Raw genomic sequence first — 13286 nt, forward strand, 5'->3', positions numbered from 1 at the left:
ATGTTTACATTTGGTTTAAGGGTTCCATTACATTTGAACCCACGTACATTTGAACTCATGGCAATTGCACCTGTATGCTATTGCACCTATGAATTTTTTTTTGTTTCACGGATAGTTAAACCCATACTAACCCTAACCCATGGGTTTTAGCACCCGCATATAGATTGAACCCGTGGATATACGCATGGGTTCAAATGTACATGGGTTCAAATGTACGGTCACCGGTTTAAGTGTTACATTATTTTCGTAGTGGTTTAATGTGCTGGCATTACCATGTGGCATGTCTCAACCCTCATTTAAGTTTTAGCTACTCGTCCGATGTTTTTGTCTTGTGTGTTGTGAGTGTTTTGTACCGTACCTTGGGGAAGTAACGAAAAAAATTATCTTTTATATTTTCTTTATTCATACCTAACAAATACATTCACCCCCCAAAAATAATCTGGCTTGCACCACAGAATATGATGGTTTTCTATTTGAAAGATACAAGAAAGTACGGGCTAGCAAGAAAGTAAAGACTACCGTACCTAGTTTTATGCGAAAATCTTGTGCAGTACCTATGCCTGCGTTTTATATGCCACTGCAGAATTTGCTTTCCTTCCTGTTTGTTCTCGAGAATATCCCGTTTGGTAACTTGGTCTGTCTGTCTGTAGGTACGGTAGGTAGTTTAGTGCTATGTTCCACGTAAATCCTGAAATCAGCCGCTTGGTAAAAATCCAAGCAAAAGTACCGTGAGATACCGTATTTCAAGAGAGAGATTTTAGAAAAAAAGTATATTACAGTATTAGGGTGTCATGGCCAAGACCAAGGTGGCATAATTCATCATTTTTTCAAAATTCATAATAAAGTAACCTATCTGACTATTGTTAAATATTTAAGGTTAAGATCATCAGTCCTTTTTTTCATGAGAGAATTGCTTTAACACACGATTTGCATGAAAGTGTTGACAATGCATTTGTTGTATTTTAAAAATAAATTAGAGCTCTGGCGGATGTGATACCGGTACCTTGTGCAGTTGTGTGATGATATTCTACTGTTTTACAAAATATCTTAGGATAGGATAGGATTTACATATTTATCCCGGAGGAGAGGAAAGCCGATAAGACGGCTTATCCATATGGCGAACCACGGCCTCTCGTCCGGTTACCATTCCAAGTCGGGTATGGGATTAATTATTAACCGACCAGCGGTTACGTGAACCACCCAACGACGACGAGGAGTCCAGCAATCCTCTCGCACATAACCATCCCTGTATGGGATTTGAACCTGTGAACCCACGCAGAGTAATTAGAGGTGCGGTGGCGAGCATATTCCTAACGCTTAGCCCGTTGAGCCACACCGACGCGCCTTTCGTTATTTTCCATGGTGTCACTGTCATAACTGCATATATACAGTATATAGGCCCATTGCTGTATTGGGAGGGAGGCTCAGTAGTTTTTTTTTAACGTTTGGTACTAACATCAGAACTTATAGTACTGTACTGTGACTGTGTGGTACCGTAGGCGTAGTGCACATAGCACATTTGATAGTTTTTTGGTTTTGCATAGTATCACTCTATCTTCTGATCATGGTACAGTTATTTATGTTTATTTTTTTAATAATTCTATTTAACAGTATTTAAAAATTGATAACTTGAAAAAACCTGTTGAAAAACAAAAGAACACTGGATTTTCAGTTGAAATGGATGTTAATATACATTCAATATCATCTGTTAAGGAGCATTTAAATAACCTTCTCCAAATTTATAATCAATTCAAGTTTCTGACGGACTCTTACATCATTGAGTTTTTTATAGAAAAACACTGGATGAAACTTCCATTAAGATGGAGGGAAATTCTGGATAGAATGAGCCCAAGCGGATTTGCTAAAGAGGTCTTTGTCTCATCAAGTTGTGTTTCAACAGTTTTGCCATTATCTCTAATTGCGTTTAAAGCATGTTGTTTAAAATTATCACTGTCAAGATCATACAATACTGAACAAGATACTGGAGAATTTTGTCATTCAAATCCAAGTCAAAATAAACTTTTGAAGCATATATTCAGAAAACACGTTAATCCGAAAAAGCAGCATGAAATAAGGAAACTATCAAAGATAATAACTGATGTTGCATCCAAAGCAAAAGTTTCAAAAGTTGCTGACATTGGTTCAGGCCAAGGTCATCTTTCAAGATTACTTGCCATCGGACATGGATTTGATATTACATCAATTGAATCAGATGAGAAGAATGTTGATAAAGCTAAACAATTTGATGTAGAGTGTATTAAACAAGTGTTGAAAGACAATCCAAATCATTATCAGACATTGCCTAATCATGTATTACATCATATCGATCCTTTTATATCTGAAGATTCATTTTTCAGATTGTTTATTTCAGAGCCAAATACTAGCAATGATCCTCATATTCTACTGTCAGGACTTCATGCTTGTGGAGATCTTAGTTCAACAATGATACATAGTTATGTTGAAAGCGAAAAAATAACTGCATTAGTTTCGGTTGCTTGTTGTTATATGAAATTAACTCAGGATGTCAAAAGATGTAGTGTAATGTCAAACCAAATTGAGTCAAAATCTGGTTATCCATTAAGCAAGTTTGTTCAATGTATAAAGGATCATAATCTTTCTTACAAAAGCAGAGAGATATCATGTCATGCCAATGAAGTCTTTGCACAAAGGCTTCAAACAAATTGTGATCATTTAAAGATTCATTGTTATCGAGCAGTTTTAGAGCATATATTACGACAAAAACATGCGGATATGATTAGAATTGGAGTGCAAATATCTAAGAAGGCATATCTGAAAACTTTTCAAGAATATCTTGATCTATCGTGCGCAAAATTAAGTCTTTCCCCTATATCTATAGCTAATAATATTGAAGTTTCATCAATGCTATCAGATTGGGGTAAAGTTGTTCTTTACTATGGTTTATGTTTAATGTTAGCACCTATAATTGAATCTATAATATTGCTGGATAGGGCTGTTTATTTGTTTGAAAATGGCTTGGATTCATCGATACCATGTATTTTCAACCCAGAACTGTCGCCAAGGTGCTTTGCCTTGATTTCAACTAAATCTGTGAGATACGATCAAGGATAAATTCACAACTAGTTTATATATGTGATCGCAAATCAAGAACACATGCTTCTCAGAAAGTTGGGAGATATATTGGCTGTCACTTATCAGAGGGTGTGTTCTGATCCTAATTTTATTGTTTTTTTATTACATAAAGATCCTAATAACTATGCAAATAAACTCGGACTCCATTTTAGCAGTGAAGAGGCATTTGGAAGCCCTGCTAAGAATAACGAATTATTATCAAAACTTCACCGATACTTATGTTGTTGAATTTTTTGTCGAAGATCTTTGGAGCAGGGTTCCTCACAAATGGAGAGAAGTTTTGGATGAAATGACTTCATGGGAATTTGCCGAAGAGATATTTCAACCTACATTGAATTCCGTATATTCCAGAGTTTATCCACTGTCCTTACTTTCGTTTAAAGCTTGTTGCAACAAACTGCAAATACCCAGACAAGTAGATGGTCTTGATAATTCAACCACAAGCCGACAACAACTTAGTAAATTGTTCAATTATGCTATGAAGAAGCATATTAATATGAAAAAACAGCATGAATTAAAGCAACTTTGTGAAGTGATTGTTAACGAGGCTGCAAAATCTGGTTCTTCGCATGTGGTCGATGTTGGATCTGGCCGTGGTCATCTGTCCAGATTACTCTCTATTGAGCATAACTTTAAAGTAACATCTATTGAATCTGATGATAAAAATGTTGAAAGGGCAAGAGTCTTTGATAAGGAATGTCTTGAATTTGTTTCAAAAACTGACTCGAATGCAATTAAAATTTTGCCCACGCACATAACACACCATGTTAAACGTTATATATCGGGAGATGAATTTGTGACTCTGATCAAAACAGATTCCTCTATCAACAATGATCGTATATTACTCTCAGGACTCCATGCATGTGGTGATCTAAGTCCAACTATGATATACACATTCGTTAACTGCAAGGAAATTGCCTGCCTAATTTCAGTCGCTTGCTGCTATATGAAATTAAGTGTCGATGAATTGGGAACCCAAAAGGCAGAACCTCATTATAGCGTCGAAGGGGATAAATTAGGATATCCAATGAGCAAATATGTGGCTTCTATACAAAACCATCAAATCAAATTCACCAGCCGGAAAATTTCATGTCATAGCAATGAGGCATTGTCTGAAAAGATGCTCAGTGATGGAGGACATTTGAAAGTTCAATGTTATCGGGCTGTATTAGAATATATTTTACGCAAAAAGAATCCCAATATGATAAGACCTGGGGTACATAACAATAACAAAAAATCGACAAAGAAAACATGCTTGTCAAAGTTTGCAGACTATTTGGTGCTTGCATTTAATAAACTTGATATTCCTGTGCCAACTAACGAAGAATTTGACAATATTCACATTAAGCAAATGTTGTCCAAAAATCATAGAGTTGTAATATTTTATGCTTTGTGTTCAATGTTGGCTCCTTTGATTGAAAATATCATTCTTCTTGATAGAGCTGTTTATTTGTATGAAAATGGATTTGATTCTTCAGTTCAATGTATATTTGAACCCAAAATTTCTCCAAGATGTTTTGCTCTTTTCGCAAGTAAATCATGAATGTTTATGCTTTTCACTGTTGACATTGTTGCTAATCATTTTATGAACAGTTATTTGTTTTTACTTCATTGTTGGCTACTTTATCTTATCATGAATATATATATTTTTAATATTTATATGCAATCTTGAAATAGATAAAATTTTTAACAACATTAACAAGGAATTTAATACAAAATTATAAGCCAGTAGTAGTATAAATATTACAAGGTTACACAGTACATCATAAGCACTGAAAGGGTTGATTGTCATTGTTGACGTGAACAAGCAATATTATTTCTACATACTGGAAGAGTTATTTGGTTTCAAATTGAATTTTTTCTTGATTACAGATCCATAGAAACATAGAATTTTTACAACTTTCATGAAAAATTATCAGTTCATGGGCCATGGCAGACGATCCGGAGCAACGAAGATTGCAAGGTACAATTTATTGTTACTTAACACCTTTGATTTCCAATAAATCCTGCACTGAAAATATGCTGCATATTATCTTCACCTTGGAGGCATGTATGCATATCTCGCTTAGCCTTGATGTATAACGCTGCCTGTTGACTATATAATAATATTATGTGCATAAAATAAAAATTAACATGGTAATTTCAATTGCCATTGGAAGAGAATGGTCTTTTCTGCAGGATCCATATGGATGGTAAATTAGGATGGAATCCACATATTAGTAGGAAACACTGCCCGATATAAAGTCTGTAATTTTATTCATTTTAATACTGTGCCTAAAACCAGGCCATGTTGAAAATTCGTCAAGAGAATAATCTGTTTGAATGAGTATATATATGCACAACAATATTGTACTCTTCAAAAAAATTCTTCATTTCCACAGCCCTACTTCGTTTTGCCACTGAAGCTGGAAGTCATGGCAGTGAACCGGTATCTGGAGCAGACAACGATCCAGCAGATAGAGCGTGGTTAAATGAAGCTCTTCAAGATTATGCTTCAGGTATATTTGACCCGGTAAGTATCAAGACTGAATTTACTAACCTACTATTGAGAAGAACATATTGAGGTGATTTCTGCATTATAGGGTAGAATAATATTACCAAATTGCAAATGGTTGTATTCCTTTTCAAATTCATTCATAAAAACACTGATTCACTTATTTAAAATGTGATGTCAAGGTCAAATACATGAAGCAGCAACTGTCCATCGTGTACAGATATTTGCAAAGTGGAGAGAATGCAGATTCATCAAATAAGCACAGTGACATAAAGTTAGAAGATGTACACCACTCATTAGAAGAGATATCAGATAACTGTGATCGATATGATTTAGCTTCAGACCTTCATAAAATTGGCGGATTTGACGTTTTGCTCCAGTGCCTTAAATACAAAGAATCAGGTATATGGTAGGTGGAAATTTGTATCAAGTGTTCATATTGGACAATCATACTAATTCAAGATGTCACAATCGTTTCATCCTATTGATATACTGCAGAAGTTCTCGCTTGTCATTGGAATTTCTATGCTAGAAGCTTGTAAGCAAGAATCTTCATTTGAGAAAATATTCTACAATGCTTATTCACATCTTTCGCTTTAAACAAGGCCAATCCTCGGACCACTTTGCCATTTGGTTGAATCCTTGATAGTGTGGACTGAAGGTCCCCTATCAGTGGGTACATGCAACTCTTCTTTCAGTACTCTTTTCTTTTCACATCTGGTTGGGGACTAGCTTTGTATTGAAAAATCATAATTAGAAAATGAAACTATGAATTTATTAAAGCGTTTCTACCTGGATATAAATGTCATGAATTGTAGGCTAAAATATTATAGTTTTTCTTGTTTCCTTTGCTGTCCCATCTAAGTAATACATTATATACAGCTGGAGGGCATGTGATGTCATTGCAACTGCTGCTCAGAATCATGAATATTGCCAGAATGCTCTTGTGGAAATGAAATTTCTCCCAGTATTGTTACAACTGATTGATGACACATCAGCAGGTGAGCTAGCGGTCTTGGAGATGTCATACTCTATAAAATAATATACCTTTCAGGATTTATTCCATCCTACAGTCAGCAAGATTGAATTATTAGTTGTTCCCAAATCCAGTTTTATTGACTAAATCAGTGGCATGCCTTGTAATAGAGCAAAGTAAATCGAAAATCAAGGTAAAGCTTAATGTTATATCGACTTCAGAGTACCAGTTTTTCATGTGTTGGAGATTGTGTTAACCTATAGGCAATGATACCCACTGTCTAAACTTTGATCTGTTCAAACCAGAAGTTTAAAATGTATAATTATATGTTTTCATGTTCATAAATTATATTGCAAATTTTCAGCTATGAGTAAAAAACTTCACAATCTCGCTTTCTAGATAACAAAGTGAGGGAAAAGGCTTTCTATGCTTTGTCATGTACATTACGTGGCAATGATGATGCTGTGGATCATCTCGAAAACAATGATGGATTTTCAGTATTAGTTCGAGCAATGCAAAGTGAAGTTCCAAAACTCAAAATGAAATGTGTGTTCTTTGTTAAGTCATTATGTGAAGATGACACCAAGTATGCCAGGTATATTTTCTTTAATTGTATCATCTGCTACTTAGGTTTGAGAAAAATAGCTGATTACATACTGGAATATCTGGATATACATTTATATTATCCATTTATTTATATTATTAAGTGTTTTTGAAAATTTAGTCAAAGATCTAATTCATTCATTTGTATATGGTCCACACTCTTATTTTGTTTTTTGCTATTTCCTTATCATAATATATTTCTGTATCATTTTCTATTCCAAAATTCCACTAATGTTGATTTTTTCATTTCAGGATTTTTCATGAGCGAGGAATAGAACAGCAAATCGTGGGAATGTTGAGGGATCATAACATTGAGAAAGATGATCCGGAAAATTTAAATATCGTTGAAAATGTCCTTGGATGTCTTTGTTCATTAATACTAACTTTCGAAAAATCAAAGAAAGAATGCCAAGATACAAGGCAAGCTTTAATACATTTTTGATATTATAGTCTTTTAAGTTTAGGACCTAGGAGTTACCAGAAGTAGTGTGGATGACTCAATCAATTAATAGTTGCTTCGGAATTATGTAATGGAGATGGAGAAAATTCAACACTCGCTATGTCGCCTTTATTTAGGATAGTATTGAACTAGGAAAATGGTCACACATACTATACACATGGGTCAATAGAAAAGTAGCATGAAAATAATCAATTTACAACCAGCTGGTGATCTTGATCAATATTGTTTCTAAATTTCGGAGAACACCAGTCACTAACTAATTTTTTTTCACAGCTTTGGTCTGGCTCCACTTTTACGTCAAATGAAGGAAAAGTTTAAATCTGGTACTGGAGAGTTTGACGAATGCATACGATTCTGTGATTTAATATCAGAAGCTTGTTTTAATGATGATGATACAGGCGAAGACCGTTGAAGTTGCATTAAATGGTGTAACACCAGAGGAATAAAGTAATAACAGCAGCAAGGGGAAATTGATGACAACAGTTTCTCAAGACGGAGAACCGTTCCCATGTCTAGATTACTGCGAAATTTCTATATCAATAAATGAGTAAATGGACAATTTTGCTTTCTTTTCAGTTCATGCTAAAGTAGCATTTGAGGAACCGTGATAAATTGAGGCTTAAAGGTCTGTTCGGATTTTTAGTCAAAATGCACATTGCTATATCTGCTTCTTGTTCTTTGGCATAGGAAGCTATGGTAATGAATTCCAAGATAGAAGTCAGTTCAGTGGAGAGTTCATGATACTCTTAAAGCCGTAGCCAGTGCTTTGTTCGTGTGATATACCGGTACCGGTATATAATTGCGAGGGATGATTTAGAGTTGAAAATTCATAAGAGTAACTAATCATTTATTGGTGGTGGAAAGAATTGCCAACCGTGCTTTATTGCTTGCCGTTTATAAAAATTATAAACTAAGCAATCATGTGTCGCAGTCGTTTGTTACAAACACATTTAATGATCCGGGAGAACGACTCCCGAAGTCCATCAAGATCAGTTGAGATGTTGACAGTGGCGAGACATGAGGGCGCGTGCCCGCTGTGCTAAAAGATGATATGCAATCTATTTCGGCATTCTGAAAACTTAATATTTAATGAAACGAACAAATCATATAACAGAAATATCTGAACTCGAGAATTCATGAAATTTTTATCGGGCATACAGGTACAGGCGCGGCGGTGTGGCTCAACGGGCTAAGCGTTAGGAATACGCTCGCCACCGCACCTCTAATTACTCTGCGTGGGTTCGCAGGTTCGAATCCCATGCAGGGATGGTTATGTGCGAGAGGATTGCTGGACTCCTCGCCGTCGTTGGGTGGTTCACGTAACTGCTGGTCGGTTACGGCTTCCTCCACCACCAAGTCCATGCTCCCGAAAACAAACAATATAACTAACCCCATACCCGACTTGGAATGGTAACCGGACGAGAGGCCGTGGTTCGCCATATGGATAAGCCGTCTTATCGCCTTTCCTCTCCCCCGGGATAAATATGTAAATCCTAATCCTAGGTACACCTTCAAAAATGCCAGTCTTTTCCTAAACGAAACGAGAAGAAACCACAAAAACAGCAAAGCGTGTGCGGGACCATGTCACATCGTTTAGGATTTGTGTATATATACCTCAGGAACACGCTCGCCACCGCACTTCAGATTACCTACCCTGCGTGATAGTTTCGCAGGTTCGAATTCCCTAGGGCAGGGGTGTGCAACCTTTGTCACAGGCGGGCCAGATACGAGTATCTGGGTGAAGCCAAAGTGAATATATTTAAAGTCACTTAGGGTGAAGCCGCGGGCCGCACCTAGAAACTCTACCCACGAAAGGCGCTGGATACGAAAAATCCAACCAACGAAAATTCTTCTCATAAAAAAATCGCTTTGGCTAACGTCAGATTTCTACATACTTTAGGGATAAATTCGTTATTTCAGGTAAAATACATTAAAACGACTGGAAATTGCTAATTTCGAATTTCTCCAAATTCACGAATTTGATCGATATAGGGCCCGTTGTAATTAGACAAACAGATGACAACCAAAAATATAATTGGATCGATGACATATGGTAATTAGTATTCCAAACCCGAATCGATAACCCTAATGGAATCGATATCACCATACGCACATACGTATAAATAAGGTTTCAATTGGATATTTGGGAGAGATGTATTAAAAAAGGTCTCGTATTTGGGAGTCAAGTCGTATCAGTGTCGTTTCGTCATGTCTTCATCGTTTGTTCTCCGTGTATATCTACAACATTAATCTACTTCAACAACGTTCAACGTGTTTTTATTGGCTAAAATGTCGATCCCGAACAAAGGATAGCAAGCTTTCTGATGTGGAGTCGAAATCGCTAAAGGTGACCCAACAAAACAACAACAGCACATATCGAAGAAGTAAAATACCGACAACAACACAAGCGATGGCACTGCTGAGATGAATATTGAAGCATTACAGAACACAATGGTACGGAATCGGAAAAGAATCAGACGATGGATAAAGACCAAGTCCACACAATGAACGATATGAACTTCTGTTTGAATTCAAAAATACAAGGTGAAAAATCGTATCAGGCTAAATTAAACTGATGATATAATACAACTATATATAATAATTATAATTAATTCGGATCTTAATTTCTATGAATTGCTTGAAAACAGACTTTGAGTGTTTACTCAAATTGCAACTAATCTCATGGCCAATTGATTATACAAGCAAGGTGAATATTCAATTTCAAAATTCTTGTGATTTATAATAATTAAAAAATGACGGATGTAAACTATTTCAATTAGATAGATTTCATCAACACTGAACTATTTTTAAAAGATGATTCAAACGAGTCACTCTTTTTAGCGTTTATAACATCGTCATAAGAACGGTGCATAAATGAGCTCATCAATATATTCGTCAAAACGAGTATATGAAAAGCGCTATATTTTTTTTTTTTTTTTTCAAAGCCCGAAGCTGGCATTATCAACTTATCGCAACAAGCGAACTTACAAAGCGCTATTTTTTCAAAAACATGAGCAATCGTATTTCAGTGTGACGAAGTATATTGGATTGAAAGATCAGTTTTATCTGTCGAAATCAAATTTAAAAAACAATAAATCGCCTTTTCTTTTCTAATCTACACTCTCACTCTCGTCCTACTTCCCTCTTATTCTCAAATCTTCTCGTCTCATATTTTTGAATTTCAGTATGTATATTTTTCAATTGTGTTTTTTTTTCGTTTTTTCAATGTTTTATAGTGAATTTTTTAGAACGTATAGGCACCATAATTATGTCTCAAAACCCGGAATTCCATTCCAAAAGAAGGGAGTATTTTATAGGGAAAGATTAGTAATTTGGACGAACATTTTTAAATACATAGAAAAAGGCTGATTATTAGTATTGAAGAAATTCTCCGAATTCATAAATTAGATCGATAAAAACCCATTTTAAATTTAAATTAGGCAACATATGGCAACGAAAAAATAACTGGATCAATAACGTCCAGGTGGTAATTAGTATTCAAAACCTCAATCAATAAGGCTAATGGAATCGATAGCATCATTCTAATCCTCGGAATATAGATTTATAGATCAAATCCTAATACTATTCTTTACAATTCTGATTAGGTTAAAATCCTGGGAGAGACATGATTATTGTTGGTTTGCTGTATATAAGGGTCGCTATCGCTGTAGTATTATCCAGTCTTGTAGGATCCAATCTTGTAAGATGTAGTCTTGTAGTATCCAGTCTTGTAAATACAACCTTGACGTGTATACTGTTCAATAAACTAAAGAAGAATTGTCGCAATTGTCGTTTGTCTGCTATCATCTATTGTCTGCTGGGGGCGAGCGCCTACATAACCGAACATCGAGGTGAAGAATAATTCGTGCAAGTTGAAAGACAAGAGCCAGTGCTCCGATTAAAGAGCTACGAAAGATCTCGTTATATTTAGGAATTCTCAAATCTTCTCGTCCCATATTTTTGAATTTCAGTATGTATATTTTTCAATTGTGTTTTTCGTCATTTTCAATGTTTTTTAAATTTACGTATAAACGTTAGGTGACAAATATGCTCAAAACTCCGATCCAAACGGCGTAGATATATTTAGGGATAAATTCGTTATTTCAGGTAAAATACATTAAAACGACTGAATATTGCTAATTTCGAATTTCTCCAAATTCACGAATTTGATCGATATAGGGCCCGTTGTAATTAGACAAACAGATGACAACCAAAAATATAATTGGATCGATGACATATGGTAATTAGTATTCTAAACCCGAATCGATAACCCTAATGGAATCGATATCACCATACGCACATACGTATAAATAAGGTTTCAATTGGATATTTGGGAGGGATGTATTAAAAAAGGTCTTGTATTTGGGAGTCAAGTCGTATCAGTGTCGTTTCGTCATGTCTTCATTGTTTGTTTTCCGTGTATATCTACAGCATTAATCTACTTCAACAACGTTCAACGTGTTTTTATTGGCTAAAATACGAAAGGTCGAAAACTTAAAAAACGCGTGTAGTGGTATTGGTTCATTTTAGGTTAATTCAATGCAGTGCTTGAAGAAGGGATGTCCAATCTGAATTTAATATTCGAATATCGCGACCTTCGAATATCGTTTTTTGTGTTTATAGGAATACCGAATATGGCGCACATATCCTAGCGCCACCGTCCACGTTTCGATTTACAACATTTTACAATTATTTTATTTTTTATCGTAATCGAAGGCAGCCGTGTGCGGCGCGGCAATAAATTGACTGGCATCTCATTGGCCAGTTTGTTTCCCGCGGGTACGTGCAGTGTGTTGCTAGCGAAATTCAGTGAGAAGACGAGGATACGACGAAACAATGAAAAAAAAATGAATTTCATATGTGTGTGCTCATTTTCGTACATTACGTTCTCTCTTAGTAGTCAACTTTTGCCGCAAACTCCGACCGCCGTCCCACTCTCCGCGGTCTTCGTTTTTAGCCCAAAGTGATTATAAGTCACTTTGGTTTAGCCTAGCCTAGTCGGCCAACGCCAAAGGTAAACAAACATGCCGCTCGTAGTTTTTATTCGGTATTTCTCTATTCCCTCCATTTATACCTTTTCTATTTATTATGCAGTAATTTAATTACGGTTTTAACCATTATCATAATTTATAAAAATGTAATGTCCGAGTTTTGTGGGGGCATAAAACGGACTAGGGAATTTACAGGTAAAAAATGTGTCGCTACTTACAGAATTTTCTACGTACGAAGAGGGCTCCGAAACTAAATAATTGTGTAGGTTGAGTTTCTACTGTATTTGCAAGCACAAATTTTTAAATTGGCATTTCTCCGCGGGCCGCACAACTTGTTTTTGCGGGCAGCAGTTTGCACACCCCTGCCCTAGGGGATAATTCTGTGCGAGATGATCGCTGGACTCCTCGCCGCCGCAGGGTGGTTTACGTAACCACTGGTCGGTTACCGACACGGCTTATGTCATTATGTCCATTCATCTGAACAATTAAATGACTGACCAACTAATATAATATCCGACATTAACTCGTAACCGGACGAAAGGGCTTGGTTCGCCATATGGTCGTCGTCTTATCTTCTCTTCAACAGGATAAATATTTGAATCCTACCCATATGTTTTAGTGCCATCGCTCTCCAGTTGTTAACGGCATTTT

At 35.9% G+C, this 13286-nt stretch overlaps 3 protein-coding genes across 3 annotated transcripts; all 3 read left to right on the forward strand.

Moving 5' to 3' along the window:
- Positions 1-1615: 1615 nt before the first annotated feature.
- On the forward strand, positions 1616-3224 carry LOC144420958 (methyltransferase-like protein 25B). Its single transcript, XM_078110866.1, has one exon. The coding sequence runs from the start codon at positions 1678-1680 to the stop codon at positions 3088-3090; it is 1413 nt and encodes a 470-aa protein (XP_077966992.1). The 5' UTR covers positions 1616-1677; the 3' UTR covers positions 3091-3224.
- On the forward strand, positions 3224-4984 carry LOC120342743 (methyltransferase-like protein 25B). The gene has a single exon (XM_039411708.2). It carries the CDS (start codon positions 3236-3238, stop codon positions 4652-4654), a length of 1419 nt encoding a protein of 472 aa, XP_039267642.2. The 5' UTR covers positions 3224-3235; the 3' UTR covers positions 4655-4984.
- Positions 4942-8203, forward strand: LOC120342729 (hsp70-binding protein 1-like). The gene is made up of 7 exons (XM_039411694.2): positions 4942-5074; positions 5493-5623; positions 5788-6014; positions 6488-6606; positions 6981-7176; positions 7437-7604; positions 7918-8203. The coding sequence occupies exons 1-7, from the start codon at positions 5041-5043 to the stop codon at positions 8054-8056; spliced, it is 1014 nt and encodes a 337-aa protein (XP_039267628.2). The 5' UTR covers positions 4942-5040; the 3' UTR covers positions 8057-8203.
- Positions 8204-13286: the final 5083 nt, after the last annotated feature.

This window comes from Styela clava, chromosome 3, assembly GCF_964204865.1.
Source record: "Styela clava chromosome 3, kaStyClav1.hap1.2, whole genome shotgun sequence".
NCBI classification, from domain to species: Eukaryota; Metazoa; Chordata; class Ascidiacea; order Stolidobranchia; family Styelidae; genus Styela; species Styela clava.

Coding starts and splice junctions, on each gene's coding strand:
- LOC144420958 (XM_078110866.1), top strand. CDS start 1,678: ATGGATGTTAATATACATTCAATATCATCTGTTAAGGAGCATTTAAAT.
- LOC120342743 (XM_039411708.2), top strand. CDS start 3,236: ATGCAAATAAACTCGGACTCCATTTTAGCAGTGAAGAGGCATTTGGAA.
- LOC120342729 (XM_039411694.2), top strand. CDS start 5,041: ATGGCAGACGATCCGGAGCAACGAAGATTGCAAG. Junction 5,624..5,787: donor CTTCAGGTATATTTGACCCG/GTAAGTATCAAG, acceptor TGTGATGTCAAG/GTCAAATACATGAAGCAGCA. Junction 7,177..7,436: donor GATGACACCAAGTATGCCAG/GTATATTTTCTT, acceptor TTTTCATTTCAG/GATTTTTCATGAGCGAGGAA.